Source organism: Lagenorhynchus albirostris, chromosome 5, assembly GCF_949774975.1.
Source record: "Lagenorhynchus albirostris chromosome 5, mLagAlb1.1, whole genome shotgun sequence".
In the NCBI taxonomy this organism is placed as follows: domain Eukaryota; kingdom Metazoa; phylum Chordata; class Mammalia; order Artiodactyla; family Delphinidae; genus Lagenorhynchus; species Lagenorhynchus albirostris.
In genome coordinates this window covers 89922954-89950082 of record NC_083099.1, presented here as the reverse complement: position 1 = coordinate 89950082, position 27129 = coordinate 89922954, and the positions used below count along the sequence as shown (strand labels likewise).

Genomic DNA, 27129 nt, shown 5'->3' with positions numbered 1-27129 from the left:
CCTTCTGCAGAGTGATCAACTGGGAAGACAGATACGCATGCCTCGGAAGGACACTGAATTTCTCACACTCCACTAGCAACTTTTCATCATAAAAGCTATCAGGGGACGCAGGGAAAATGACATTTCCAGCTTTCCTAGAGAGACGATTCAACCACCCTTCCCCTCCCCACCCCCACCCTTGCCCCAGGTGATTAAATTAAATGACCCATATTTGATGTAGAAATTCCTAATAAAATGAAAGAGAGACAGAGAGAGAATGGATTAGTCATCTGGGAATTTGAACATAACTATCCTGATTGAACATGAAGGAATCTTTAGAAAAACTGCTGGCAACATATTTCAATTAGAGGCATGGTCTTAAATAGAACTCCCTCTTGCTGCTTCCCAAGCATTACTAATCCTGAATCCAAGGATCAATCATAATGAACAGTGGCAAAGCACCACTCTTGGCCTTAGCAAGCTAAGATCTCACAGTCCAATAATACAAGAGTAACGGTTAGATACAGGTAGCCTATTAGATGAAAGTTTTTAAGGTTTCTCAGTGTCTTTGCAGAAGCTCCGAAAGCCTTGAAAATCAGGCTAGGCATCCAGTATTCCCACCTCCTTAAGTGATACTAGACTGCATGCATAAGTCATAAGAAAAGATTATGAAATTTCTAGAATTTGTCCATCACCCAACTCCAGGCAATATAAGTGAGAGTGAAGGATTGACTGGAAGATTGATGAGGCCTAAGAGGATAATAATTTGAAGGGAGATGTCAGGGTGCCTCATACTTTCCCTCTTCTTCTAGGAGAAGCATGGGGGTGGGGCAAGGAGGCATGGTTTGTTTCCTTCTTTCCTTCCTCATTTAGTACATCTACTCTTTCTCCTGCATCTTACTAAGCCCTTCTCTGACCCCTCTGAGTGTGAACAGCAGGAGAGAGGAGAGAAAAGGGGACCAGGAGAGCCCTGACTTGGCAGGTACTGTCATGATCATATAGTTTCAGAGCTCTCCGGATAGCAGATGTTTAAAGACCACTATTTCTCTGAGGCCTCCCACCCCCTTTTCACTACTGAGACTCTCCTGCAACTCCCTAGACATGAATCACGCACTTTTTTTAAAGTATGTGGAATTCATGCATGTTGTTGTACACAGCAATAGTTTGTTTATCCTCATTGTTTTACAGTATATCATTGGGAAAATATACCACAATTTAAAGCCATTCTACTGTTGAGGTACATGAGCTATTTCCACTTTTTGGTTATTACAAAAATTGTTATGAACACTCCTGGTCAGGTCTTTTGATGATCATGTACACAAATTTTTGTTGAGCATATATGCAAGAAAGGTATTTCTATTTCTACCTATTCCAGCTGATCCCTTGAGGCCCCCTCTACAGGCTCCAAGTCTGGGTTTCTCAACATCTGCACCACTGACATTTTGGACTCGACAATTCTTTCTTGCTCTGCATTGTCCTGTGCACGGTAGAATGTTTAGCAGCATCCCTGGTCCCTAAACAATAGATAGTAGTAGCACCACACCCTCCCCATCTCTCCAGTTGACAACCAAAATGTCTCCACACTTTGCCAAGTGTCCCCTGGGGGAATAGGAGTGGAAAATCGCTCCTGGTTGAGAACCACTCTCCAGATCTACCTCCAGCTTTCTTCTTCTGAGGATTCCTCACTTCTCCAAGTGGCTCAGCTGGACAAGATCCAAGACAGCTCTCTGCCAGCTTCTTCTCTCAGTGGCCCATAGCTGATCCATGGAGAAACCCAAGCATCTTTGTCCCAGCAGATTCCAGGAATGCATCCTGCTACTCTGCTGCCGCGGTCTGCTCTTTAGATTTCTCACGTGTGACTCAAACACTGGAACATCATATTCCCCAAACTGCGGGGCACGCCACACCTCACTGGTCTCCTTAAATCCTCATGCTACCGATGTGGGGGCTTTCACACAAGAAATCCTCTCCAGTAGTCCTTCTCCAAAACCCTCATCTTGACCGTTTCATACCCTTAAAGTGAGATTAAGATGTAACTACTTCCATTGTAAATTCTGCCTATAATCTAGTACTTCCTTCGAATCTCTTGATACCTGGAATGAATTCCATTTTAACATCCTGTTATCATATGTTGAGAGAACTTATGTTATACAGTATGTATTATTCTTTACCCTGTTTTTCTTTCATTTGCCATTATATAGAGAGTATGTTTGTAGACCACTGATTTTTTTATAAGTACATATTCCATTGCATTAATTTTAAAATTACCCTCCTTTAGGTTGTTTTTTATTTTTACTATCTTAAATGATTTTGTGATGTAAAATCATAGAACGTTTATCTTTGGCAACATTAATTATTGTTTTTCCTGACCAAAAGTAAGTAACGTTGACCCTAAAAATGAAGATAAATTTTAGCCTGTTAATGCAGACCACCCAGTTTCCAGGAATGTTATATCCATTTATGCTCCCTCCACAGTGTGTAAGGGCGCTCTTCTCACAGTGCCCTTGACAGAATTACATCTTATTGTTTTTAATCTTTATTGATTTAATCAAAGACATATAGTATCCAATTATTAAATTAATTTCTGCTCTGTGCTTTTATTATTTGTTTCCTTACTTTTATTTTGTTCTCTTTCTAAACATTTTAAGGAAAAACTCAACTAGCTACTTAATATTTCTCTTTCCTTGACTCACTAAGCTACACATTTTAACTAATGAAAACCTATGTAAATTTTCCTATAAGATTTAGAAAATAATCACTTTTATCCTTTTGTTCTTCCTAGTTCTTTTGAGAATCTGATGACCCTCTCCCTCCCCTGAAGAAAATGGATCACGTGCAGGCAAAACTTTGCCCTTGATTCCAAGGGGGTGGCCAAGGATTCCTAAAGGCCATAGATCCATAGATCCCAGAATACGAACCCCTGATCTGAGTACTGCTTTGGAGGCACCCCTAATACTTGTATGCTGTATTACTTATTTAATGTTTTTAAAATAAGTATATTTAAGAGGATATTTGAAAATTTACATGGGGTTGGGAATTCTCTATAGAATATTTTAGATTCTCAATTTTGTGTTGCAACATATAGTATGTATGCAGAATTTCTGAATTTTAATGCTTACAAAGTTCAACTACAAAATATATCTTAGTACTCTTTCTGATGAGATTAAAGTGGAAGCAATACTAGTATTATCGTACTCTTGAATTCTTTTCATATATTGGTTAACTATACATTTGTTAAAATAGTTTTAAATTTTTAACAGCTTTGTCCATTTGTTAAAATATTCAGTCATAATTGTAGCTCTACTCATTGATTTTTCCTCGCATTTTTGCTAAGATTTATACGATGTATCATGTTTGGGACTCAGCTCCATCTATAAATGAGAGCATTTGGACCAGATCATTTCTAAGATATCCGATTCTAGTTCTGATTCTGTGTTACAAATTCAGTGTATTACATTCATAATGTTTATTTTACTTCATATCTTTATTCAGGCACAGTGTCCCACTTAATACTCTTTTACTCTGGGATCCATTTTATCTCATACCATGGTAATCACTATCCTCATTCCACTGGCAGAGGGTGGGGGGGTAAGATTTATAAAGGGACTCCTTGAACTTTAGAGGTGGAAAGGATCTCTGAGATCCCTGAGCTATCTATTAGAAAATACTTTAGTCAAGCTCCCAGAAAGATTAGTTCCTCAGGTACCTTTATTCTCTGTCCATGTCTTTTTGCTATATAAACCATCTTGTATTTTAGCTGCTCCCACAGACTTTCTGCACCGAGGCAGAGAAAACATGATAAGTTGTTTTAGGACATCATGTTTACTTTATTATTATTATTATTTTTTATTTTTTATTTTTTTGCGGTATGAGGGCTCCGGACGCACAGGCTCAGCGGCCATGGCTCACGAGCCCAGCTGCTTCGTGGCATGTGGGATCCTCCCGGACTGGGGCACGAACCCGCGTCTCCTGCATCCGCAGGCGGACTCTCAACCACTGCGCCACCAGGGAAGCCCATCATCACGTTTATTTTTCATCTCAATACCCTGCTAAGTTTGCAAGCTTCAGAGTGGACTGCACCCAGAAGAAAATGCTGATACACAATTGCACATTCAGTAACCAACAGGATGGTGAAACTGACATTGCTTCAGCCATTCCAAACGTATACCCCGAGAATAGCCGACCACATAGGGAACTGTCACCGACTCCACATGGAAGAAAATTGAATTAACTATATAATGTCCTGAAAAGGATACTTTACTACTTCACTTACCACGAAGATGTTCAGTAGTTCCCTTTTGTCAATAGAACCATTTCCATCTGCATCATGGAGAAGTTTTGCTTCATTTTTCCTTGAACTACTAGATTTACAGCAGAAATACATCCATCCTATGGAAAGCAAGGTGGAAAGGGAAACAAATATTTAAGACCAATTATTTTTTATTTGCAAAGTCATCATTCATGAGCAGGACCATCAGTACAATTTAATACAACCCACAAGATTTTGGCATAAAATTTTCCCTGGCACTTAATTTTTTTAAATGGGTATAAAGTGTACAAAAACAAGTAACTTTAAATAGGTGAGCACATTTTTAGAGAAAATGTCTACTTCTTATGACAAAAAAAAAAAAAGGTTCTGAAATGCCATGATGGAAGGCTGAGTCCTCACCACTGAGCACCCTACAGCAGTTGTCGTCTTCTGAATATCTTCAGGTTTTGTCGTCCACTCAGCGAGAAGACCAGGAACGAATTTTTAATTGAAGGGAAACATACCAAGTAGCTAAATTCTGTACTGTTTTAGAGAAACTGGTGGAAGTTTTTGGACTGCTAATCTCCAGGATTCCTTTTAATTGCATCATTTTCAGTATGAATCAAAATTTATTAGCCTCCTTTTTTTAAAAAAAATTTTTGGCCTCACAGGGGAGGTCGAACCTGTGCCCCCTGCATTGGAAGGCGAAGTCTTAACCACTGGAACCCCGGGGAAGTCCCCTTATTAGCCTCTTTTTTTCTGTTTTTTTCTTTTTTCTTTTTTTCTTGAGGAGGGACCAGGATCCTGTTTTAATTGCTGCACTATAGTTTCTTGATTGTTCCTCCTTTGTTACTGTATTCCCTCTTTCCTTGATTAGTAGCTATTTGAATCGGCCCTTTGGAACTCAGGGCAGGTCTAGGAGGCTGAAACCTTTACCCTGGAAATAAGAAATGGGGAACCTGGAAAGGCTTTTGTGCCCAGGAGGGCCCAACAGGGTCTTGCTCGGTTTCAGTAAGAAGTTGAATTCAGCCTTACCTCTTAAATTCTCCAAAAGCATATCAACATGACAGTATGACTCCAATAGATTCAAAATTCAGAAACATTTTTGTATTAGACATGGTTTTCAGAGATTGTAACAGCAAGAGGTTTGTGAAGCAGAAAGAGCCTTGAACTTGAAGCCATGGCAGATTTGGTTTAATCTTGGACCTAATGTGCAGTATAGGAAGAAATTTCCCCTGGTCCTGGTGGAAAGAAGAAAAAGAGGAAGAAAGAAAGAAAGAGAGAGAGAGAGAGAGAGAGAGAGAGAAAGAGAAAGAAAGGAAGGAAGAAGGGGGGGAGGGAGGAAAGGAGGGAGGGAGGGAGGGGAGGGAGCAGTATCCCTCAGATAATCACTTTTACATGTTAGCTCATTTCATATTCAATCAAAGTACCTGAAAGGAAATAATGCAGACATATACCAGTGAAGCCAAAATCTTGGCATCTGTACACCGGTGCCAAATCAAATCTCAGAGGCAGAGTTTTGGGTGAAGTAGAAAAGAATAACTTTATTGCTTTGCCAGGCAGAGGGGGACACAGTAGGCTTGTGCTTCAAAAACTGTGTGTCCCCTAGCCTCTTTTTTAATAATGATTTTTGTTATATTCACTCTTAGAAAAGATTGTTTAAGGGGTGCAAGCTCAGGTAGTTCCCCTCATTCTGTTTTAAATCTGTAAAACATTCTCAGTTGAAAACAGAAACAGCCTGTGCCATTCTTAAGAATCATATACTTCAAACCTTGCTCAGCCAAAGGCTCAGCTGTTTTGAGAAAGGTGGCCAGCTCTAGGCAGGTGTCTGATTGACTCTCCACTGTTTCTCCATGTGCTTTCAGCTGCTGATGGTAGCATCTTCAGCCCAGGAAAACATGCTATCTGCTGCATTCTCTTTGGAATATTTGGGATATCAAGTCCTATTTACAAAACAGAATGTGATATAACGTACCCCTTTCCCTTGGAAATAAAGGGCTTTAGGCTTATTGGTCTGTAAAGTGATATGTGTTTGATTTGAGTCTTAAGCTTTTAAGTCTAGTTCCCCCAAGTCTCTAAGAGAAGTAACTGAGAAACCACCAGCAGTTCTGGATGTGAAGCAAGCCTGTTTAGCTGGTTAATGCTTTTTTTTTTTTTTTTTAAGACAACAACAACATCTCAGATATTGGAAGCCAGTGTGTTAATCACTATAGCATTGTCTTCAAAATGTATTACACTTTAAAATTTTCTACACTGTGGAAAGAAAGAAAAAAAAGAAAATATTTAAAAATCATTTCACTACCTTTGGGTATTAGATTTTTACAACAGGCATCTTTAGCCCATCAATAATTAATATGTCTTTTAAGAGATAAGACATCTGCTAACAGATAGGAGTCTGGTAGAATGGTTTCCTAAAGGAAGTTGGCTCAAGTATCCAAAATGTTAAGTGGTTTTACCTTTTCTCCATCTGCCTTTCTTATTGCTTGCTACCGCTTCACTTATTAATCCCTAGCAGAGCTATGGCTGAGACAAGGGAAATACATTATTATAGAGTCGAAATTTATTTAAGATGAATATCATCTTCAGGTTATCATCTCCAGATTTGGTGGGACATGATCATTACAGGATGGACAGGTATGGAGGATATAAGCTAGGTGGAACAGTATCTAATCATGGGTACATCTGCTCCTAGGTCATCTTACTCCTGTGTCTCCAGGGCTGACCAATCAATACAGCCATTTCCTGGGTAGTTATTGTGCATGTTTATCAAAAGGTCACAGAAGCATCTTCCCTGTGAGGACTGAGCTGGCAAGTTGATATTCCAGCGTTTCCACAAAATCATATATTTCATGATGATTCATTTCACATTGAGTCCCGCTTCAGGGATCACAATTTTCTGTGTCACCTGCATGATGAATGGCGACAGGCTAGATTGAGCAATGTTGTCTTTAGAACTTTTGGTATTTTATGATGAGGCACCATGGGTGGGTGGTCCTAACACCTTCCAATCAAGGCTCTGAAAGCTCTAGGTAAACCCTACCAGGAGACAAGCATAAATATTTTCATTGTGTGGTTTACAAATGGGCAACCTGGGTAATCTACAGCCAAAGTTGATTATGGGTGAGGAAACATTTCTACTTAGACAGATGCAGCCTCATTCAAAGGCTCCTGTAAGCAAAACATTTCGTGTTTTCATTGCAGCATTCTGTTATGTAGTCAGGCAAATTAATCCTTACAATCCGCAGCCTACTACTCTTTTTTCCAATTATTGTCCTATTAAGATTTTGTAGAAATTTGCATTGGTGAGACAACCCCGGTGAATGTAATTTAATAGCTTGTGTTCATGTTGGAGAGGGTTTTAGATAAATGCTTGTTCTGTAAAACAGAAAAAAAACAATTCTTGTCTTCAGTTGATCTATAGATTACAAAGAAGGGTGAGGGGAGATAAAGAGCCCCAGAGAAGGCGAGATGTCTCTGCAAAAATGACTAGGAAGCATGCAATAGAAAACGTCTAGAGACTTTTCTTTGGGCCAATCCAAAGGAACACTGCTAAGATTATATTTCTGTGGTTGAGCTACAGGAGCCCCCATGGCACACAGAACTCTGGAGAAGACTGACACTTACTGGCCTTGAGCCAGAATGGGGTTCATAAACACTCTGTGTCAGAATCATGTGGGGACAATGAAATATGCAGATTCCTAGACTCTGACCCCAACAAAGCATCAAAACTACTTGGGATGGGGTCCAAGATGTAAAATGATCCTCAGGTGCCTCTTATGTATCCTAAGATCTGCGAACCACGGACCTACGCTGTTTTTCTTATCCGTGTCTCTTCGTAGGCAATGCTAACCTCTAACCATCACTCCAAGTGGCTCTTATCATTGTGGCTTAGTCTCACATGAATTTAACCTTATTAAGACTAATTAGAAAAATTATGACCCACATGGTTCAGTCTCAGAATAATGACATAGTCATGAATACAGTCCAGCCATCAAAAATTAATTTCAAAATAACAGCAAGTCTTTCATTTCTGGAAAGAACACAACTTGCAAGACATTTATGGGTTTCTTCACAACACTGCCTTCCTCTCCCATCTGTTCCTCCACGTACACCCTGCTGCTCAGTCTTCAGCGATCTCCACGGCCCTATTCCTTCACTGCCAGCCCTACCATGAGAACATTTCATTCTTTTCTTCCACCAACTTCTCTCATAATTCTGCATCACAAAATCCTAAAAAATGAGTTTGGCAAGGGCAGGATCCTCCTTTGAGGTTGAAGGAGAGGGGAAAATTGGGTGCAGACAAAGCCATTCTGGTGAGCCTCAGGAAAGGAGAGTTTGGGAGCCTATGTACAAAAATAATTTTACTCCCAACATGTACATAGATTTATATATCTTGTTCTTAGGATGGAGCAGATTACAGGGAAGAGTTAAACAGGGGTCAAAATATGGAAACGTGACAGTTCCTCAGGTTCCTGAAGGAGTTTGGCTCCATTAATATGTTATCATTTTGGAGAAGGGGGTTCAAATGAGAGAAAGAGAAAAAAATGCATGGAAACTTCAAATTTAAGCTTTCTCATGGTCTCTAAAATGTACAGAAAATATAAGGTATACTTTATATCTATAAAGGTTAAAGATTTAAAAACTAAGTTTTTGCTACCAATAAAGAGATGAAATTTTATAAGTCTAATAAAAAATCAGGAAATCAGTCATGTGTTTTTGTCCAACGGGAAAGCCACAGGTGAATGTGTGATCTCCAGGTGATGTTCATGCCCCGCCATAAATCACAGTTGTTTTAAGAGTATAATCAATTTGAAATGAAGGTAGAAAGTTAAATTATAAAGCTGATATGCATATGAAGACAACTGTTTTATTATTTATTACTAAGTATAAGAATGACAATTAATATATTTTAAGAAAAGGTCGGGAGTAGCCCACGTCCCAGTGACTGTGCTGGTCACTCTCCATGCATCTCTCTCATTCTAACAGCAGCCTTATAGGTAGCCTTATTCTTATCTTACAGAAGAGAAAACTGATTTTCAGAGACGTTAAATAAACTAGTTAAAGTAGCAAAACTGGGGTGTGGGTAGATCCAGGATTTAAGATCCAGTCAGCCTTACTCTAAGACTTTTCTTCATATCATCCAATATTGCCCTCAAAATTCATAACAATTGAATTCTCTTTCTGGAAGAGGTGTTTGTAGACTTGAATAGATGGGACATGTTCAGTGCAGTGGGTTGTTGTGGATTCCTACGTGTGAACTACTTGGTAGTGCAATCATATAAGGTGAGCTAACTCAAGAGCGTCTGAAGATGCTGCACCTTGGAGCCTGTTTCCTTCATACCTGGTGTTGCCCAAGGTAAAGCTGGCCACGTGCTCTAAGCCACTCAGCCTAGGGGAGACTTGTGAGCCTCCACTGCCAGGCCTTCCCTCATCCTGCCACCGTAGGCATCTGGCTCAGCAGGACAGAAGGTGTTCATCCTTCCCCTTGCCCTCTCCTGCTCCCATGTTTGATGAACACTTCTGTCCATTCTGGAATCCTCAGCCCCTCTCTCCTGGCCCATGGTTTAGCCTCCAGCACCCCATAGAGAACAGCCTCTCTCTGCTTACAGTTTCCCCTAGGAAATATCCCCAGCTGCTCCTCCAGGATAGCTGGTTGGCTGAACCAGCACACAAACTGGTTCTGTTTCAGCCGATCCTGTTCTTAGTCTTCACCCACGCTCTTGGCTGGGAATCTAGAGCCTTCCTTTACTGTGCAGCTGGTCCTTGCTTTGGTTCAGCATTTCCCCCCTCTTCAGGGCTTCACACCTGCATTACATTCTGCATTACAGCCCTCACTCCTCCATTCTCCCCACCCTATAAAACCTTTGGGTAAAATCTCACTGTAGATATCATCTGATAGGCTCAATATGGTCCCGCCACCATTGTTTGCCTGAGTGACCTTGAGATACGTATGTTGAAAGCTATCTCAGTATATTTGAGACATTCTCTTTAGGGTTTTGTCTCAATGATAGAACCATGAATTTATGAACTGGGTAATATCATTAGGGAAACTTGGCTTCATTTCATTGATTCAAATCATAGAATTTTAGTGGAAACAGTCCTTCATTTTGCAGATGAAAAATGGACTGGACTAGTAATAACAATTATAATAATAATCATGACGGCAGTGACAACTGTTGGTGTTGATGTAATCTTTGCTATACATATAGGGCCAGGCATTGTGCTTTACATATAGGAGCTCATTTAACCCTAACAAGGCCCTAACAGTATTAACCATGAAGCGCAGCATCTGGGTTCTAGTAACATTAAGATCGTGGAAATAGAAATGAGTGTTATTACAACAACTAGCCATAAAACCCCATTTGTTCTAGTGCACCCTCAGGAAATAATCCAAATCCAACAAAAATCCAAACTTTAGCCCAGATTAAAACTATTCCCTTCAACAGCATTAACTTTCTGCTACTTTTCACAGAATCACTATCTGTGAAAAATTCATGAATCGTCACAGCCTCTAACCTAGAGACATTCTGATGTTTTCATTCTTTTACATGTGACACTTCAGTGACATTTTGCCAGTTGTGGCAGGTCAGTAGCAACATATGAACTGAAATTTCTGCCTGAAAATGGTTACTCAGATGGTCAGAAGGAAACCCAGAGAGCGAGTATAAGCACATTATATTGTTGATCAACAACTGTCAGTGATACTTATGTTGCATTTTAGGAACTGAAAAGAACGTAGGCAATAAGGGCCATCTCTGTCACATCAAATACATGTAAATACTTTTTAAATACTTTTGTGAATTTTTAAAACCTGTTAAGGGAAACATGACGTTTGGCATTTATGACCTAGCTCATTTTCACCTACTGACACTTCTACTAACAGCAAACATAGTCTCTTTCAGCCATGGAATTGCTGGAATGTCCTGAGGAGAACCTTGTCTCTGTGATATGAGAAATATGATGCTGGCCTGGTAAATTGGTTCTATAATGTGATTGTTATGCAGATCAGACATGGTTGTTCTTGTCTTGGCCGTGACTGTACAAAATTTGAGGATTCTAGGACAAAGCCTTGTCAAACAAGGTCCTGACTGTTAATAGGTCTCCTGGGTATCAGGGAGCCTTGACCATCTGACCCCAGAATGCAGCCAGCAACGTACCCGGCCCACGGTGAATTAGAAGCCAGTCCCGCATACGTTTGGGAGAAGGCAAGATAATCGTCCGAGTTTGATCACTTGTGCACAAGCTAACTTCAGAAGACCTGCCCCCGACTATAGCAACCGCAGCCTTCCGCAAGGAACTTCTTCAACTAGCCAATGTGGGTTTCTTCTCACGAGCACGTGTCTCCTTCAACTGATACTGCAACAGATAAAATAAAATCCAGCCTCACCCTAACTCAGTCAGCCTGCCTCCTAAGACTGTATTATTTCCCATGGAGAAGGCTGGACCTTAGTTCTTTAGTAACTAGGAGAAGTGGGGATGTGGACGCCAGCAGGCTAGAAGGTGGAAAGTGTGTACCTATGTAATTCCTGGCTTCAGCACTTTTTTTTCTTACTATGGCTGTATCTAAAAGAACAGTCAGAGGAACTGTTTCTGAATTAATAGTTTGGGACCCAGAATTCCCTTTTTATATGTATCCATGGTACACAGCTCTTTGTACCAATGGGCCTAGAACCCAGTTTTCTGCCACTCTGCGGTCTTTCTGGTATAACAGCAGTGCTGGCTGCACATTTGAACCCCCTGACAGAGTAAAACAAAATATCATTTTGATTCAGTTGGACTGAGGTGGAGACCCAGCCCCTGGTATTTGTAATACCCCCAGGTGCTTCTGTTACCGAACCAAACTTGGGTCCGCTCAGCTGCGTGCAGTAAGTCCAATCTACCGATACCGGGTTGTGCTGAGGGAAAGTGCAGGGTTTGATTGCAAGGCCAAGCAAGGCGTATTAGCGGCTAACGCTCAAAAGACCTGAACTCCCCAGTGGATTTTAGGGAAAGGTTTTTAAAGACAGGGTGAGGGAGAAGGCTGCTGAGTGTTTGATCAGCTTGTGGACATACTTCTAGTTAGCTGGTGGTGAGGTAATCCGAAGTCAACATCAACCTTCCAGTTCCAACCAGTTTGGGGATCTATGTGCTTGTGGTCAGCATGCAGTTGAACTTCTTCCACCTGGTGGGCATTTCAGTATCTGCCCAAGAGCTCAAGGGTGTGGTTCAGGAGGAACTAAAGGTCCTTGACTTGAATGGCTAAGCTATTATTTTGTCTTGCTTGACTGTTTTCCTTTGTTTCTGCGTTTTCTCACTTTTCTGATTAAATTTGCTCTTTGGAATCTGGGGAAGGCCTTAGAGGCTCAAGTTTTCTGTAAGCAAGAGGCAGGCAGAGGACATGGGGTGGTCTCTCCCAGGAAGGTCCCATAGGGTTCTACTCAGTTGCACCTCTAGTATGCAACCAGAATTGAGAACCACCATTCCAACAGATTTTGTTAACATATGAGTTACAACAGCTTAAGTTTAAATGTACTGTACATCAGCAAGTACAGTTGGTATCTTCAACAGGTAAAAGCCTGAGAGACTCAGCCAAAATGTTAATAATCGGTGGTATATGGGAAAAGGCTTTGTAAATTCTAAAGTGCTACACAAATGAGGTCTTTTTATTAATCACCAACAAATGTTTCCTAAGAATGTCTGTGCTGGGAGTTCTGAAGTTAGTAGCCTTGGTTTTCACCCTTATTAAGAGATTTTGGCCTAGTTGTTTGCAATCGAATAGATGGTCATTTGTTTCCAGTAAATGTGTCCTATGAATAGCAGCAGTAATTGCAGTCACCTTGTAGGCCAGACAACCAGATACAGTATCACAGGCTGCAGGGCAGCCAGGGGGTTAATGACCAGCAACAATTATGACACAAGTTAAAAAGCCAGGTGGCCTACTGCAATTTTTAAGGGCTCTCACACAAAGAGAAGCTAAGAAACCAGGTAACCAAAGGTCACTTCTGAATGTCAAGTAGAGCTGGGGCTCCCTTTCAGGTGTCCTGGGTTAGATTAAGAAGACAGTCAAAACTCTTAAGATGATTCCCATGTAATAAATTTTGTTCTGTGACTGGCAACCATTACATAGGGCCAGTGTTGCCCCAACCAGCAAGGTGAATGTCTGATGCACTCAGGTCAATAAAAGACAAGAAATTGCAGGAAAGCAACCCCCGCACGTGTAGGCATGTCTTGTCGTTTGGAAGTATAACTGGAGCTATTAACAAGGAGAGTTAATCTCTGTTGGGGCCTGAGCTCAGTGTTACCTGCATTTTACAGATAAACATACCCTCCCTTTGTGGGCTGTTTATTACACATATTTTCAAAGTTTTCTCCAACATTATTTCACATGAGCTCAGTGATAATGTAGGCAGTATAGGTTTTGCCTCAGTTTTGGGATTGAAGACTTTGACACAAAGAGGTCATGAGCCTTGTCCACAGCAGTAAGGGTCAGAGGTGGGCCAGGAGCCCAGCAATCCCACTCTTCCCAAGGTACTGCCCCCACTGGCCCTTCGGTGACCGGCCAGTGATCTAAGAGATTCACAGAAGGGCTCCTTAAAAAGAGCAAGGACTTCTGATACGTTAAAGCAAAGATTTGATTTGTGTACATATTATGAGTAACCTATTACATTGTAGTCATCATTAAATCCCACAGCTTGCCCTTCTCACTTTTCTTTCTGTAAACAGGTTAATCACCCATGCTTCCAAAAATTCCTCACCATTCCCGCATGCTTGATTCCCAGGATTTGTCTGAGGTCGCTAATTTAAATAATCTGAGAATTTGTGTTGGCGGTTTTGTTTTATCCTAGTGTTCCAATGTATCCTGTTGACAATGTTTTCTGGCTCAAACCACTGCTCTATTTATGGTTTTGTAACAAAGAACAGAACACCACATTGAAACTGTTTCCCTCATTCTTTAGCCTATGTATTTTACTACTTTAGCCCTTCAGGTCAAAAGTTAAGCGTTAAAGAAATGTTTCTTGTGACCGAACAGCTCATTAAGTCCCCTTAAGAAAATTCCCATCCCGTAGTCCTGGGTTAGTTACAGACATTACTTGTAGATAAATTCACTTTTAGCCTAGAAACCTTTCGAATAAGCAGAGATAAGTGTGGTAAAGTAAAAGTAACTGCTAACTACTTGAATTTTTTGCTGGAGCTCTGTGATCCAGCCCACCTGAGCAAGCAGAGAAGGAAATGTGATGCTTTCCTTCAAGGCCAAGTGGCTCTAAGAAGTCTGCAATCCCACTTTTTCCTTAGCAGAAGAGAGGCCTGAATTGTACCCCGAATTAAGACAGCTCTTTAGGACATTAGCCCGCCATCTTCTTGGTCTGCTGGCTTTCCAAAAAGTCTGTATTCTGGCCCTAACACTATCCCCTGACTTATTGGCCTGCCGTGCAGCCAGCAAGTTGTACGAGCTGGGACTCGGTAAGAGTTCCAAACCCACAAATTTAGAGAAACTATTCTACCTCCCTCGTAAGCCCTCACAGTTTTACAGGAGCCAAAGCTTCTGACAAGTCTTTTAGGTCCATTTCCCCCCCACCATTTCTTCTAGACCGGTAATCAGACTTCTGTTACCCCACTTCTGTCTGAGGAAATGGCCTCATCCCTGCCCTCCTGCAGGTCCATACCTAACAAAAGATTATTCTTAGAGAACCCTGGACTCAGTTTAGGAGCTGACAATGGCACTGCTTGGAGAGCACCAGTTACGGTTTGTTTTGCCCTGACCACAGCAAGCCAAGATGCTGAGATACCGAGATTTGAGGCAAAGAGTTATATATTTGCGGCAAGGCAGTCAGACGAAGAGACAGAAAAACAGAACTCAAATCTTGCCCACAGAAGGCAAGGGGCGGGGGTATTTATGGGATGAGGAATGAAGCAGCAGGGTGGTCTGAGGCGTGGAGAGCATGGAGAGGTGGGGAAAGGTGATTGGAAAAAGGTGTGGTGATCGACATTCTGCGCAGGCGTAACTAGGCTACGGGCCTCCACGTTCAAAAGGTCACTGAGCGACACTCGCGCATGCCCAGTTGGATGGTCGGTGGTCCTATCCCATCTTAATCGGCTCAGCTCGAACTAGGCGCAGCTGACTCTGAGTTCCTGGACAACAACTTGAGCAAACATCTTATTATATAGGCTACGTGCAGCTTGGAGGACATGCAAATCTTAAAATGACCTTGATTAGTGAAGGTAGGTGAAATGGATTTAACCCACGGTTTCATCCCCAGATGCCTAGATGTGGCCCTGAGGGTTGTGCATTGACCTTCACACCTATTACAGCAGCAAGAATGTGGATCAGGAGCCAGAGGGACCGAGGGCTGGTTTTCTGCTTTGAGATTCTCCAGGCAAGTCCCTCCTAGCATCTTGGTTCTTTGAGTGCCTCATTTCTCAGCCACAATGTAAGAATAAATGTAGTCCCAGCAACACACTGGTTGTCTGCATGGAGCAAAAGATATAGGTGAGGCGCCTAGAGTGTGTGCTTCCAAGTTATGCTCTAGCGGTAACCCTCTGCCTTAGTTAGGTCCCCACTGACCCTTCTGTCTCCTACCTTGTACTTTAATTTGAGCTGTTCTCTTTGTTGAAATATTCAACTATTTTGTTAAAGGTGGAATACCATAGCAATTTAGAGTGAAGCCCCTGGAGTCAGACTGCCAGCATTCCAATTCTGCTGTGTAGTTTTAGGCAATTTACTTAACCTCTCTGTGCCTCAGTGTCCTCATCTGTAAAACGGGAATGATAAAAATAGTACCTACTTTTACATTATTGTTGAGGATTCTATAATAAATGTAAAGTGTTTAAGACAGTGACTGGTATAGAAATGTTCAGCAACTGTTACTTTTCTTAGTAATAATTCAATCTCTTAACTTCTTTCAACATCTCAAAATGTCTCAGCTTCTCCAAAAGCCTTTCCTAACTCGGCAACTTAGTTTTCATTGCATCTTCTGATCCCAGTAGATGTACCTTGAATAGCACAACCCTGCTATAGTTTGTTATATTATACTGCCTTATTTTCTTCTTAAGGCATTTAATCTCGACATGACTTTTATCCAGTAGACTGTAAACTCCTTGGGGGCACGGAAAATCATATCTTCTACCTGCCTGCTCACCCCCATCCCCACACCCCTTCAAAATTTGAGTGTGATTTTTCTATTACCTGCCCTGCTGGGATGGGATTGAAGAGTTCCCCTGGCCCTTCCATCCAGTTTGCCTGTCTAAGAATAGGCTGGACCATTACTCACAATACTGGGCAGGTTTTAAAAGCAGCCCTATAATATCCAAGACTCATCTGGAACCTTGAAGCTAGAGAGTCATTACAATGCTTTTCCCTCTTTCAATCTGACTCTTCATTTACTAACTTTTATTTTTTGAGGATGCATTTGTCATCTCACTAGATTGTAAACTCCTTTGAGTACAGGGATCAATTCCTATATCATCTTTGTGCCTTCCTTCCTTCCACCATGCCTCCCAGGAGCTCAATAAAGTTTTGCAAATGCAGTGGGGTAATAATATTGTGTATCAAGGATGTGACTTTGTTCCTGGTAATCCCTTCTATCATCCAGCCCTCCCACATTCAGTAAAGACATTCATTGCCTGAGAGATAAGTCATTGTAACAGAAAAGCAGAAATCGAGAGTTCATTCTTAGCTCTTGAGTTTCAATAGTTTAAGCCATTTGGGATTCACAGCATAAAGTTTATGCCACAAACAAAAGATTTGGAAGAACACATAATTAGAGCCAGTTTCTCCTGGCTACTCTCAAGCTAGATAAAAATTCCATAGGCTGGGGAAGTGTGGAACAGGGAAGGAAAAGAGAATTACAAGACAGTGGGTTAGGGGCACTGCTCTGTGAGGGTCAAGACTAGTGGGGGGGGGGGCGCGGGGCGGAGAGAGACACACCAGGTGTGGCTGGCAGATGTAAGAGCAGAAGCACTGGGTAGAAACTCACCAAGTTTCCCTGAACCTAACATAGCTTGGGAGGAAAGTCTGTAAGGAGTATCTAGTCAGACAACCCTGAGCCAGCCTAACAGGCTTCCAAGCCTAGGAGTATAAAGTAACTGAGAGAATCTGACTCAGGAGGCCTAGCCGTGCGGAGACAGCAGCCTTCTAAGTGAAGCAGGAGATGAGAGATTCTGTCTCAGTGAATACCAGTGTGGACAGGTGCTCCTCTGACCTGTGTTAATACCTTGAGTTTTAGATGCACCCGTGGGATTTATTTGCAACCCTGGTAAGTGGAGGGAGAAATCTCCTTGGTAAAATGGGGACTCAAAATATAAATTAATTTTATTATGAAAATCAAAAGTTACATTTTTAAAATGCCTGAGTGTGTGAGCTGAAATTCTTACCAACTACACAAATAAAAAATACATTTAAAAATTTCCCTTCAGATAATCACTCCAGTTGGGCACTAGGTTAAAATTTGGAAGACACAGTAGCCTTCCTTGGTATAAATATGGGGAAAAGGGGGAGTGAAGGAGAGAGAGAGGAATGGAAAGGAAAGAAGTCCGTGTATAAAAGATAGGGTACTGGAGTTGTTACTTCCCTTATTATTTTATTTAATGACTCAGTATATATTTGTTCAACATCCACTTTATGCCACTGTGCTAGGTGCGTAGTATGCGGAAGCCCGTGGGGTTTACAGGGGATGATTAATTCTTCATTTTTATTATTCAGTTTCTGCACTGCTGTTTCATGAGGAGGAATTCATGCACCACTTGCATTTAAAAAGAAAAAAGAGACACGAAGAAGGGCAAACTGAAGGTGTAGTGTGAAGCAAGCAGTGTGGCTGGAATGCACGGAGTACAGGATGAAGAGCAGTGCTAGGTGCTCCTTCATTGCCAGGCTCTGCCCGAACTTCAGCAGAGCAGAAGTAAGTTCAGTGTCATGCACTCTGGATGCATACAGCCCAGGGTGCAGGGTCATGTCCAGTATAGGAAGTAGTTTCCAGGGAACTGGGCATTTTGCATCCATCTCTAGGTGAAGCATGTGGATACTTAGGTGAGAGCAGTGTAGTCCATGTCCACTTTCACTGCCTTTTAGGAACCAGGATCCAGCAACATCTACAATTTCACAGTGTTTCTTGTTTTTGGAAGACCCAGCTCAAATGCTCATCAGCCTTTCATCAGCTTCTCCTTTGGCAGTGAGTCATTAGGAAATGACTCATTTTCCCTAGCAAACCAATGGTGTAAATGTGGGGGGAGGAGGTGGCCCTGGTCAGTCCTTGGAGCCCACTTAACTTCAAGTCCCACAGTCTCACCCTGTGTGGGTTTAATACTGACCACGAGAGCCACACACTTTCATCATGTTGTACTTTTTTTTTCAGTTTTTTTTTCTTAATTGGAGTATAGTTGCTTTACAATGTTGTGTTAGTTTCTGCTGTACAGCAAAGTGAATCAGCTATACATATACACATATCCCCTCTTTTTTGGATTTCCTTCCCATTTAGGTCACCTCAGAGCACTGAGTAGAGTTCCCTGTGCTGTACAGTTGGTTCTCATTAGTTATGTGTTTTATACATAGTGTATATATGTCAATCCGAATCTCCCAATCAATCCCACCACCCCCTTTCCCCTCTTGGTAACCATACTAAGAAAGTCAGAAAGAGAAAAACAAATATCATATGTTAACGCATATATGTGGAATCTAGAAAACATCGTGTTGTACTTTTTAATGGAGACTTCATGTTTTGACAAGGTTACTCACTACCAAGTTTGGGCCAGGCTAGACCCTCAGCTTCAAGTCCATAGGATTTCCATAATGGAATGGACAATTCCTAGTTGTAGAAATGAAGGAATCTATGTTGTTCCTTGCACAGAGACAGACTTTTTTTTGAGGAGAGCCATTTCCATCACTGACCTCACCTACAAAGATTTGCTAATATCTTTCGTGTTACCATCATTTTTTCCATTTCTTTTTTGTTATAAAATTTTTAAAAATCAGTTTTAATTTTTTATCATGTACATCATACACATACATATCTAAAATTAAACTAAAAGTCTTATAATTTAAAACTTTGAACTTTGGGGCTATTTTTTCTTTTATTTACATGTTTGCAATTGAGATGCTTATTCTGCTTATGTCTTGATTGATCAATTTTAGCCTTTATTCACTTCCTGTTATAGCAAGTAACAAGTATTTAACTCTGTGACTCCTATACATATCCCAGTGGTGTGCTGGAGCTTATTCTACCTGCTGATAGGAGCTGACTGTTAAATTTTCAGAAAATTTGCGAGTCAACTATTAAATGATTGGTAGCTTGGAATTGGCCATGGTGGAAGTATTTATGCCATGGAAACCAGCAAATGTTATCAGGGCTATTTTCCCGCAGAAAACTAGTTGTTACACATTTCCCAGCATACCACTGTTCCTCCTGCATACTCTCACAATTGTAGATTAATCTAAAAGTCAGAAGTTTGATTTTAACAACTCTGGTAAATTTTGCTCTCTGCATAGCTCATTGGTATACCAAAATTATTGACTTCCTTATTTTACATGGAGTTAATAATTGCCTCATCGTGCTGACACCTCCTGAAGTTAACGGACAATCCACAAAAGTAAGGCAACCAGTAATTATGTGCTTATGAAGTATTCTTGCCAAACAAATGAATCTGAATCTATTTAAGCTTCAACAGCTAAATACAGTTTATGGGTGATACGAAGAATAGAAAGCAAATTAGATGACACAAGAAAGCAACCAACTAAATCTAGAATGTAGGATATTCTACAGGACCAACGACTCACTTTTCCTACTAACTCAATAGCATAAATGGAGCAGGGAGGTAGGAAACTACTATTATAGAAAAACCAGACTTAAAAGTCATAACCCCCTGTTTTCATGTATGGACCTTGTTTGGACCCAAACTCAAATCAACGAAAAATTAAAAAGTATGCTTGAGACAATCAGGAAAATTTGCCCATAGACTAGGTATTAGATGACATTAGGAATTATTGTTGTCTTTGCCATGTATGCTAATGGCATAGTAGTTATGGCTAAAAAGTGTCCTTATTGGTAATAGGTGAATAATGAAGTATTTGCAGGTGAAATCCTGCAAAGTTTGAGTGATTTTTTTCTTCTAAAAAACCCTGGGAAAAATATAGGGGGACATGAAACAAAGTGATAAAATTTGGTAACTGTTGAAGATGGATGATGGGTCTATGCAAGATTACTAGATTATTCTACTTAGGTGTAAAATTTTCATAATAAAAGAATGTAATTGCTTCATTCTAAATCTATTCAATAGTTTTCTTTGTGCTTACTGGCCTTGTAACTTTTTTCCAATGTACCACATCAGATTGGTTAAATATCAGTTAATGACTTAATACTGTTTTTGAAATCCTTAAACATAGTAGATAATCCATCAATGTCATTTCTTCAGGTTTTCCTCCCTGAGTCCCCCTTCTTCCTTTTCAATCGGAGGAGCAGCACATTGGGCTTTCTGCATAGCTGTTGATCTGCACTGCCCTCCTTCATGACCCTCAACTGCCCACATCTGTTTTCCTATGTTGGCTTCATTTTCTCCCTCTTTGTTGATCTAGTCCCTCATTTTGCTGGAGCACCTGCTCCAGTAGCTTCCTAAGAAAAAATATATGTGAAGTAAAACTTTTCAGTCCTTGAATGTTTTTGTTTTTTTCCCCACATTTGATTTGGCCTCATACCTTCCCCCTCAAAATTTTGGAAGATTTTCTCCATTTACTTCTAGTCTCTGGTGTAGGTGTTAAGAAGCTCAATGCTAATTTGATTTCTTTTCCCCCCTTTTATGAAAATTACAAAATTTCTCAGCATATGCTATAGGTTGATCCCTGTTTTTGATTGTGCCAGGCCCTTATGAAACATGTGTCTGATAGTGTCTGATTTTTCTGGTTTGTTATGTCGTCTTACATTTTCTCTGGGCTGTTTTTCCATGACTCTCACTCACAGGATATTAGACCTATCAATTCCAATTTAAGGATTTTATTTGGAAAAATGCTGTGTGGAAGGAAACAAGAAGGAAGTCAGGGAAGGTTGAACGAGCTGCCAGACCAGGATGCTAATCTGACCCAGGTGAAGAGAGCAAGAGAAGGTTGGGTGGAAGTGTCCTTGACACTCCTGAAACTTACAGTTCAACAAAGCCGCCAGGGAATCCTTGAGCCATAGCCAGCTGACAGAGGAGTCCCCTTGTCTTAGGAATGGGCTGACCGTATTATTTCTCCTGCACTCAATCACTGGTCATATTCTAAACCTGGGCACAGACTCAGCTCAAGTGCAGTGATGGATTTCAAAGCCATGCACCTGGGGCCCTGGTCAATTACCTTCCCTGGAGGTCTGGGGTGCTAACATTATGGCCACTATTGTAAAGCAGGTTTTATTATCATTATGTTGAGTGTGTTAGTCTATGTACTGTGCCTAGAACAGGGGTAGGCACATCACAAGTGCTCAGAAAGCCTTAACTGTTTTTACTGAGTGCCAAAGAGCAGGCTGCAAATGTGTGTGATTAGCCAAAGAATAGTTATAAACTTTATACTCTAAATTTTGGAATCTATTTACTTTAAGCCCTATTCTAATAGTCTTGGTTAACTTGAGTACAAGCCGAAGCCACTTAGAAATGGCAGAGTAGAAAGAGATTGGAAGCTTTTTGGTATTATAACAACCAGAAAGATGGGTAAAGTGTGTTTGACAGCAGGGAAAGGGACAGAAAAACAGTAAGAGCAAACACAACAAAAGTGCATACTTTCAGGGTTTTTGACATCAGGGAACTTAGCTCCAGCAACTTCAATAGGCATAGGTGCTTCTTGGCATTTCATAAATGAAATAACCAATGTTCATAATAATGACTCTAATATCAAGAAAATGTTTTACCAGCACTTTGAGGAAGCAGGAAAGTGTTTTAGAATGATGTCCATCCAGAATAGTAAAACTGCAGAGGAGCTTCTTAGAGTAAATCCTCCAGGTTTCTGGACAGCTGATAGTTTCATTGATCTAATTAAACATGTGGCTGTTTTGTTTTCCTGTGCATAATTGCATATCATTTCTCGCTATCACCTGATAATGAGCAATCCTTACTATTCTCATTTTACGACCTGATGTTACGTTGAGATCTCCACACCTTTCGTGGCATTAGTCATCACTGCCTGCCTAGGTTTACTTGCTCCCTAAGCAAACATGAAATCTCTATGATAAATCATAAAGAGAAGAACTTCCAAGTCATTTCAGTCGAGCTCCTGAGATGGGTTTGGCCATCCCATGACTGTCACTAAGAGGGTTCTCACTCCAGTGGCACACAAGCCCCAGACACTTTGGACACTGTCTGTGCCTGCTTCCCCGGCAGCATGTTCCTGTTCTTGCATGTGAACCACTGACACTCACAGTGCTTCCACAAACATTGGGCTAACAACAAAATTACTGGCCTGGGACATGACATCAACACCTTTGGAGAATAACTAAAGGACTTGATAGAGTTCATCTTCTAAACTCTCAGGAACGCCACCATCAGAGCCTAAGAAGCTGCTGTCTAGAGCAACAGACTTCCATTGTGAAACTGGGACGCTCACAGCAGGCTGGGTCAGCAGCTGTCACATGAGTGAGACACAGAATGACAGAGAGGGAGAGAAGCAGACAGATACATATACAGGCAGAGACAGAGAGAGACAACATGCCAGTGTGCACACAGGGTCGTCCTGTTTAGTCCAGGCTGCTGCAACAAAAATACCATAGACTGGAAGGTTTAAACACATTGATTTCTCACATTTCTTAGTCTGGGAAGTCCAAGATCAAAGGCATAGGCAGATTCAGTGTCTGGTGAGGGCCCATTTCCTGGGCCCATAGACAACGCATTTCCCATAGACAACCGTCTTCTCATTGTGTCCTCACATGGAGGAAGGGGCAAGGGAGCTCTCTGGGGCCTCCTTATAAAAGCACTGATCTCATTCATGAATGCTCTGCCCTCATGACCTAATCACCCCCCCAAGACCCCCCACCTCCAAATACCATCATATTGGGGTTTGGATTTCAACATATGATTTGAGAGGGGAACATAAATACTCCGTCTATAGCATATCCAAAACCTTTTTAAGAGTTAAAAGCAGAATCTGCCTCATTTTTCTACTGATTTGTAAGCTCCTCGGGGGCAGAGCCGGGTTTGCTTGCAACTACACTGAGCAAAAATTTATGAGGAGGGAAATAGTCATGATAAGCAGGCAGTCCTTAATTCATATTTTAAAACAAAGAACAAAGGACAGTCCTAAAAGAAATGTTCCTGACATTGCTACAAGGATTAAAATAGCTGTTAATTTTGCATAGGTTTAATTTTCCCCAGTTCCTGGATGTTACCTCCTTTTAAGTCATCTGGTTTTTTTGGCCTAAGGGCTCAAAAGGCTGTATTAGATTCCATACATACTAATGGACAGCCAGTTGTTTTAACTGTACTGAATTAATTATCCCTTCTTTATCTTCTATTATCATGCACAGCCTTCTAAAGTCATCTATTTTTCTACCAGTAGTATTTCCGGTTCCCTTTTATTCTAGATGGCATCAGCACATTTTGAAATATACAGATCTAGAGGTAAAACAACTGAAATGTACAAGAAAAAGCAGACAGTAGCCTAGTATTTCAGATTGTTACTTTTTTGTCTTATTTTTTTTCTATTCCATATTTTCTTTTCTCGTTTTTATATTTTTTTAAGACATGAAATAAAACGTGCTGCAGCTCAGAAATGAGTAAATTCAAGACAACAGTTGAGTAACAATCTTTAGAAACTAATATTTATCTGAATTTAAAACTGTAAATTAGTTTGTTTATCCCCAAAATAAATTGGTCAGATATGAAAAAAAGAAAAGGATTATGAAGCATTCTAACTTTTGATTTGAGTATGAACATGTTGGCTAATTTGTATTTTTATCTGCCAATCTAGATGCAATCACACTTTTAAAAGCAGATTCCTGTAATTTGCTTTTCTATAAAATGTCACCAATGCATTAAATACTTTGAAATCAGTCTTTGTAAATCAATCTGCATTTATTAGATTTGTTTAAAGGATAGCATTAGAATTCCATGCCAAGATTTAATTTGGTTTTAAAATAACTCCCGGGCTTCCCTGGTGGCGCAGTGGTTGAGAGTCCGCCTGCCGATGCAGGGGACACGAGTTCGTGCCCCGGTCGGGAAGATCCCACATGCCCCGGAGCGGCTGGGCCCGTGAGTCATGGCTGCTGAGCCTGCGTGTCCAGAGCCTGTGCTCCGCAACGGGAGAGGCCACAACAGTGAGAGGCCCGCGTACCGCAAAAAAATAAATAAATAAACAAAATAAAATAACTCCCTACATGCAGAACATTTCCAAGGGCAGAGAGGCTAGTTCCCAATTATTTTCATGCCGGCAGTGCTGAATGTGTTTAATGACTCACCTACAAGCTGTGAGTTCTCTGAAGACCTCCCCATTCAGTGGAACACACATTTTTTACCTTAGGCTATTTTACTGAAAAAAGAGGGAAATGGAGAATCATAGCCAAATGATAAGTGAAAGTTCTTACTTTGTTCTTGTCAACGGTATTACAGATTTGATCAACACGTTTCCTGGCTTTTTGATTCAGACCTTGCAGACGCAAGCATGTCTTAAACTCACACAGTGTTTGCACACTGGATGGATATTGCATTTTAAGTTTTCTGTACCACACACAGGTCTCTAGCAGGAGGTGCTGTCTCACCACCAGCTATAGATTCGCTATTCCCCAACATGATTCACAGTCTACAGGTTTTCTCCCGCTGTTTTCATGTAAGGTCTTTCTGGATTTAGTCCCTCACTCTTCACTAAAACTTGAGGTTAACATATGCACTTAGAAACTACGCTAAACCTCTTACGGCTATAGGCTAAATAAGAATAGAAAGCCAGTGAGATTAATTTACCAGTACAATTTTAAGACCAAGGTCACTTACTAGCTGATGGGATTGTTGCTTACTGCCATTCAGAGATAGAGTTTTCTGTAAAGGACAGAAGACAGTATTTTAGAGGGTAACCCTTGCCATATCGTTAGCCATAAGTTACGCCTACATTATTGAGTGGTACAGTGGGGTTTAATGGAAGGAACTTAGAGTTGCAATCAGAAAGTCTGGGTTCTAGGCTTTGTTTACCACTTATTAATAACTACATTGAACGATTACTTCAGTTAAGTCTCAGTTTCCCATCTGTAAAATAGTATTAAGAGTATCTGCCTTCTCACATCTGAATATTGTGAAGATAAATTTAGATGACGAACATTGTTTTAAGCCATGGAAAAATTAAACATTCTGAGTATTGTTAAAGGAATTCTATGTACGAGAGGGAAATAGGCAGAGATAACCAGATAATAAGTAGTTAGAAGAGTTGTAAATGTAGTAGGCTGTAAAGTGTGGACTGCAGGTAAAGGAAGCTATGGGGCTGTGTCTTCCGGCATTGTACCTGCCACTGCCCGCACCCACCCGCCCCACCCCCGCTTTCTGTTCTTGTCTTTTGTCTCTCAAACCTGCATCTAGCCATACCCTCTGCCTGCTGGTTTTATCCCACTCTAGTTCCTGAGCTTATCTGGTCCCAGCCAAGCCCAAATTGCCAATGGACTTCAGAGCTGATCCAATGGGCCTAAGAACTGTATCCATGGTCTAATAATGGAAATGAATTGCCCTGCGTGGTCCCCAAGCCATCTTGCTACCAACCATACTTAGGAGCAACAGAATTATATTATTTCCTCCTGAAGTCATCTTGTCCCAAAATGGCTCTCCTCCCCTAAACTTACTCCATTTCCCCCCCTCGATTCCCATGTTGACTCAGTTCATAAGTCTAGTTACTACTTTAGTCCCCATTCCTTAGTCCTAGCTGATTACCTGTTTAAAACCCCAGATCCTCAAAGAACTTGAGGCACTGGGGCCTAAATGAACTGCCTTGACAGGAATCGGAGAGGTTATGATTAATTTTCTGTCAAACATACCAATATAGACTTTCAATAGAAAATTCCTATTTCATAACTAGATTTAAATGAAGTGTTCAATCAGGTCATAGAAATTTAGAACTTATTCATTTGGAAGTATTACTTGAAACCATTAGACTAGATGAGATTTCTTATGCAGAGTAAAAAGAGAGAAGATGAGATAATGAGGACTCAGCCCTTGGGAATATTCAGTTAGGAAATATGAGGAATATCCTGTAAAAATCTTCAAAAACCATTCTCTGAGGAAGTCCCCCTTCAGACTCTTTCTAAATGTCTGCCAGAAGAATGCTCAGAGGCATTGACTTCTTATCGCCATTAATATTCATTAATCACCAATTTTTAGATTAAAGGAAGAATGGATACTGATGTTGGCAGAGGAAGATAATGAAAGTTTTTAAGGGGCCAAGAAAATCCCTTGTGGAAGGAAAACTTCGTATAGATCAACAATGCAAGGACCTGAGATCCAGAAACTGTTTGATCATATAAATTATGCTTTAAAAAAAACTGCATAATGATTACTTGAAATAAAGAGAATTCTTACACTGGATACAATATTTATATCTCAAAATCAGAAATCTTGCTATATAAAATATTAACTAGTCATAAGATAATAGGAAAAAAGATTCATTTTTAATAGGCCATAGAGTACATCTAATTAATTGCAAAAAATATAACTATAATATACTAGATATATTTGAAGAAAAATTTTAAATAATAATATAGGTCACTAATGAAGCCCTGAACATATAGAAAGGCATATTTTAGTCTTGGGTAGAAAGACTTATATATATATACATATATATGCAATTCTCCCTAACCACAAACCCAACAAAGTACAAATAAAACTTGAGGAGTAGGTACTGAATTGAAACCTAATTCTAAGTTTGAATAAGAATTATACACGCGGCTTCCGGGATGATGGCGGAAGAGTAAGACGCGGAGATCACCTTCATCCCCACAGATACACCA

At 40.6% G+C, this 27129-nt stretch overlaps 1 protein-coding gene across 1 annotated transcript in view; it reads right to left on the bottom strand.

Annotated features, from left to right (window-relative positions):
- Positions 1-24937, bottom strand: part of GUCA1C (guanylate cyclase activator 1C) — a 32221-nt gene extending 7284 nt beyond the window's left edge. Inside the window, 4 exon segments of the mRNA XM_060149050.1 lie at positions 4253-4314; positions 4317-4368; positions 24733-24886; positions 24888-24937. Coding sequence (XP_060005033.1) covers positions 4253-4314; positions 4317-4368; positions 24733-24886; positions 24888-24937 — 318 coding nt within the window.
- Between the last annotated feature and the right edge of the window lie 2192 nt (positions 24938-27129).